We start from the raw sequence: 4857 nt of genomic DNA, 5'->3' as shown, positions 1-4857 counted from the left end.
TTATTGTAGGTGTAAGTATAAAAACAAATAAATTATATATTTTTTTACATGTAAGAAGTCCTTTTTCTGAACTTGAACTATTAAGAAGAAGAAAGAAGCTCACAAGAAAAGAAAGCGTCTTGAACACTCAAATACGACACTCTTCGGTGCAGTCTTTGTATGGTTACTGGCCGTGCCTTTTTTGAAAAACAAATTCCTGGACCTGGTGTATCTGCACACATGCAAATAGGGGCTGCCTGGGTGTTTTCCATCACCTGCTGTGATTTACATTCTTGGTTTGTGTGGTGCCCAGCGCGTCTCCACTGGTGGTCAGGAAGGTCAAGACGGGATAAAATGCACCAGCCATACTGATATGATATATGTATTAGGAGTCTCTTTTTGACATGACCTGCATACAACGGACAAATGCGAAGGAGCTGATGTTAGGGATACATATATGATCACATGACTGAGTGACGCTATTCTCTGCTGTGCAGGGGCGAGTCAGAAATATCTTTCTTGTTTTGAACTCCCTAAATCAATATAGATTGTTGTGTAGATTATTTTACAAGTGTAGGGAAAAAGCTACTTATTTGTGTTTATTCATAATGTATAACTCAATTCTCTATGTCAAATCTCCACAGGTTCTAGTTTAAGCTGTCTGACTTCACATTACTCCATTACTTATAAACAAATACTTAGCTGACTGGTAATGTTTCTATCCTTGTTCAGATTGTTCACGATATTTACGCCCTGTGACATCACGGAAGCGTAATGGGGGGACGAAGTGATCCCACCACTGTGCCAGAGTCAGCAGGGGTGAGCAGTGTTGTGTATGAGTGTGTGTGTGTGTGTGTAAGTGGAGCTCCTGCTGTTTCTCTACACATGGAGCTTTTGCAATGCTGTAACGCAACGTGAATGCACAGACTGGTACACCAATCTTGAGCCGTTGCAGAATCAATATGAATGTACAAAGACGTAATGATGTCAGAGCTGTTATGGAATCACGCTTTGAAAAGAGCTTCTGATTATCGGTTCCACCATTTTCATTGATCCTTAAAAATCTCAGCAACTCCTCAATGGATAAGAATGACATTTGGTGACGACATTTGAGTTCTCCAAAAGATACATTTTCATGACTTCTGTGATCACCTGACCTTCCCTTTGGCTACAATATGTATTTAAGAGACTGCAGATGTAAATTAGCTTCAAGCTAACTCTGGTACAATGCATGAAATGGCAATATGTAATTTTGATATTGTACATGATCCCTTTACATATAAAATCAATTAAATTAATTTATCACTCTGAGACAAAGGTGCTGGAAGTCAAGCAAAAATAGACACCATCAAGTATGTCAGTTATTGGAACAGACTGTAAAAATAAAGGACATGTGCCTTTATTTAGCCATGAGTTTGACATTTTGGATTTTGAAACCAGACGTTAGCATTTTTAGATGAGAGGGTTGGTAAACTAAAGGTATCAAGTTATTCAGTTGGTGTGGTTGCTGGTTAGATTGGTCTGGACTGTAGAAGCTAAGACAGCTTGAGAAAAGTATAGACTCGCCACCTGCTTGCATCCTGCTACATCTGCGGTAGAGTGAGCAACGAGTGAACTCCACAAAACCAATTCCAATAGGGAACCAGTCGTCTCATCACCATGACTTATCGTATTCTCTGCTGGGATTAACAGACAAAACTGACTCCCCTGCACTGGCCTCCAAAAATAAGTCTATTTATGCCAAACACTGAACAAGCTGACAAACTGGACACAAATAGCAACATCATGAATAATATAATACCAGATACACACTCACAGAAATACACTTCATTGACTATTGATAACTTACTGACTACTTACAATTGGTTAGTACAACAGCAGTGAAACATCAGGTTTTTACAACTATGCATGCAAATCTCCAAAGGGCACCGACATTACGAACACAGACAAATATTCTGAGTGAATTAGCTGTCTTGATGTCTAGCAGATAGCAAGCAACACCCTCCCATATTTTGGAGCACCATCAGTTAAAGCAGCCAGCCACTCATTCTGCATGACTTAGAGCCTGAATGTGATTTAAACAGGTGAGTTATCCAAAAAGTCATACGACAGTACAGTTTTTATGATGCACCTGTAGCTAGTCTCAAGTGGCCACTTCAGGAACTGCAGTTCTTTGGCACTAGCACTTTGGCTTCATTTTTTTTTTTTTAACCCTGGAGGTTTCCTCTAGAAATAAACCCACATTGAATGCATATTTATACACTATGTCAAGAGACTGAAGAACTCTTAACATGAAAAAGCCTAATCGCAAACTTTATGTTTTAAGTTTCACTGATCATCTAAAACAGGTGAATATGTTATAGGTGGCTCATTAATAAATCAGTGCTTGTTAAGTCTTTTTTGCAGATATGCAAATGATAGGATGATGAGGCTTTTCCTTAATAGTGAATTTGTTTATGGCTATTTGTTTATGGTTGGGATCTTTCCCAGAGCTTCCTGACCATGGTTCATTGCTTTAGTTAAATCATATTATGACTTTGATATGTTGTGCTCTACCACAGATAACCATTAGGTCACCATATTCCCCATTATTCTCAGAAACAATGCCCTCTAGTTCCAACTGAGTGTTGACGAACTTGAGTTTTTAATCATAAGATACAGAGTTGAATTATCTCAATTGTATTTATATAGTTTGTCTCCAGTAATGTAAATCCTCTGCCACTTTCATATTGTGACTTACATGTTAATGATCTGAGTTTTGGACAACAGGTGTGGTCACTGGTCAGAATAAATCACAGCCGAGCTCTCTTCTCCTCAAGATGAGGAAGGATGCCCCGTCTCTCCCGACATTTTGCATACAGATTTCCATATATTCCATCCATGTTGGGTGGGGGTCATTTAGATTTGTTCAGTCACTTGACTCCCTCGTTTCCAAACAAACACGACTCCATCTTCAGTCTGGCAGGATCTTATCTCTGTCTCCCTTCGTAGAGGACGAGGAGATGGCGATAAAGTGAGTTACTGCACATTTGATTATTGGGCCTTTACCATTTTTCATCAGGAAACAGCTTTACAGCAGCCATGTGGAAAATACCCGGGAGGTTTTCAGTCACTGTAAGTCTCACCTTGCATCAGTAAATTCTGAAGGAAATTGTAGAGATTGAAGGTTGACGTAAGGTGCTCAATGAAGGGAGAACAGTGTTTAAAAGTTGCTTTAAAAACATAGGAGATGCTTTGAATAATAATTGATTTGGTCTTGCAGTGTGGTTTACAGGTTGAGTTCACAGATAACTGGGCTAGTAATAGATCTTGATGCTCTTTTCAAGGGTAGATTGTGTTGCTTCCCCAAGGATCCGCTGGAGGATGTTGAGACTTGGAGCGAGTCTGTGGACAAAATTCTCAGTTGTAAAGGTGAGTTTCCAAATATATAAGTATATAAACAATATATATACTTATATATATTTATAGCTTCTTGCCATCATGTTTGATTTTCAGCTGGACAGATAGCTTTCCGGCAGTTCCTGAAGTCTGAGTACAGTGAGGAGAACATCTTGTTTTGGATCGCCTGTGAGGAGTACAAAAAAATCAAGTCAGCCCCCGAGATGATCTCATCTGCCAACAGGATCTACTCAGAGTTTGTCCAAACAGAAGCGCCCAAACAGGTAAAAACTGCAAGCTTGTCAAAGAAACAACAGATTTTTTAAAATATACATTAAAAAGGCCATTGGAGAGTTATAGTCTGGATTTAGCTGGCCTATAAGGATGTAGTGACTGCAATAAAGCTGTACAATTGTGCAATCTGTGCAGATAAAACTCTAAACTTTCTTTGAAACTGCACACAAGTTCTTTCCCCTCTCAGCATTATAGTGAATGATAATGAAAAGAGGTGCTGTAAGATGCCCCCGGGCTATATTGTTTGATTTCAGATCAACATAGATTGCGGTACCAGAGAAAACATAACAAAGAACATCTCCCAGCCGACCCTGACTTCGTTTGATTCAGCACAGAAGCTCATCTACAGTCTGATGGCCAGGGATTGCTACCCGCGGTTCCTAAAATCCGACATCTATCAGGGACTCCTGAGGCGAGGCGATTCAAGGTGACTGTTTTAAAACTGACAGCCTCTCACCAAAGGCCCATGAAAAAAAAAAACATCTCTCCATCTCTGATCTGCTGTAGCACGCTTTGATTTCAGTATGGATAACGGGTTCATGCCAGACAATCCAGCTCCTATGTGTAGCAGCAATAGTTTTTCTCAACCTGTGTGATTCCGTAGACAGATACAGCTCAGAGAATGTTTGGTTTGTATTATACTGTATCTCTTTAATTATATGAAGTTTTGAAAATAGTCTCCAAGGACATTGTGCACATAATGTATCCCTGATGATCTACTTTCTCCTTTCCCCCCATGAGGTTGATAATAAAAAGAAATCCTTTTATTGTAAAGTATTATCACCAACTCATTCTAATTGATTATGCAAATGATTCAACCTTTCATGCTCTGACAAACATAGCTTTAATGCAAATAAATATGTGAGTGCCTTGTTACACTTCCTTATTTTGTGTTCTGTGAATGGTGTTGTTCATTTATGCTTTATAGTTGTGTTTTTTCTAAATTGTAAAAAACAAGAACTAAGTTTACTTAGCTGAATAACATTTGGTTGTCGTTATTTGAATGTGATGCAAATCCTTTTTTATTTATTCAGTTCAGGCAAAACTATGTATAACCAGGGGCATGTCAAAGGGGCGGTCTGGAGTGGCATGGGCCCCCTCCTAGAAACTGATTGTCCCCCCCCCCCCCCCCCGGTTCTAGCCTATTATTCCAAATAATGATTCGATATCTTTCCGTTCAGGGGCTTATGTTCAAACTGTAGCTTC

The 4857-nt window shown here is 39.3% G+C and overlaps 1 protein-coding gene across 3 annotated transcripts; it reads left to right on the top strand.

The window, feature by feature from the left end:
- The first annotated feature begins 2882 nt into the window (after positions 1-2882).
- On the top strand, positions 2883-4537 carry rgs1 (regulator of G protein signaling 1). 3 transcript variants are annotated; one of them, XM_061043674.1, is made up of 4 exons: positions 2883-2992; positions 3311-3390; positions 3475-3641; positions 3906-4537. In XM_061043674.1, the coding sequence occupies exons 1-4, from the start codon at positions 2982-2984 to the stop codon at positions 4080-4082; spliced, it is 435 nt and encodes a 144-aa protein (XP_060899657.1). In that variant the 5' UTR covers positions 2883-2981; the 3' UTR covers positions 4083-4537. The 3 variants fall into 3 exon arrangements, with proteins under 3 accessions (XP_060899657.1, XP_060899656.1, XP_060899655.1); XM_061043673.1 differs by having other exon boundaries at positions 2901-3093; positions 3330-3390; XM_061043672.1 differs by having other exon boundaries at positions 2901-3093; positions 3306-3390.
- The last annotated feature ends 320 nt before the right edge of the window (positions 4538-4857 follow it).

The sequence above is a fragment of the Labrus mixtus genome, chromosome 8, assembly GCF_963584025.1.
Source record: "Labrus mixtus chromosome 8, fLabMix1.1, whole genome shotgun sequence".
NCBI classification, from domain to species: Eukaryota; Metazoa; Chordata; class Actinopteri; order Labriformes; family Labridae; genus Labrus; species Labrus mixtus.
This window is presented reverse-complemented; position numbering and strand designations above follow the sequence as displayed.

Excerpts from the sequence above, each read along its gene's own strand:
- rgs1 (XM_061043672.1), top strand. The coding sequence starts at position 3,061 with ATGTGGAAAATACCCGGGAGGTTTTCAGTCACT. Across the intron at positions 3,391-3,474 it reads CAAAATTCTCAGTTGTAAAG|CTGGACAGATAGCTTTCCGG; the intron begins GTGAGTTTCCAA and ends TTTGATTTTCAG. Across the intron at positions 3,642-3,905 it reads AAACAGAAGCGCCCAAACAG|ATCAACATAGATTGCGGTAC; the intron begins GTAAAAACTGCA and ends GTTTGATTTCAG.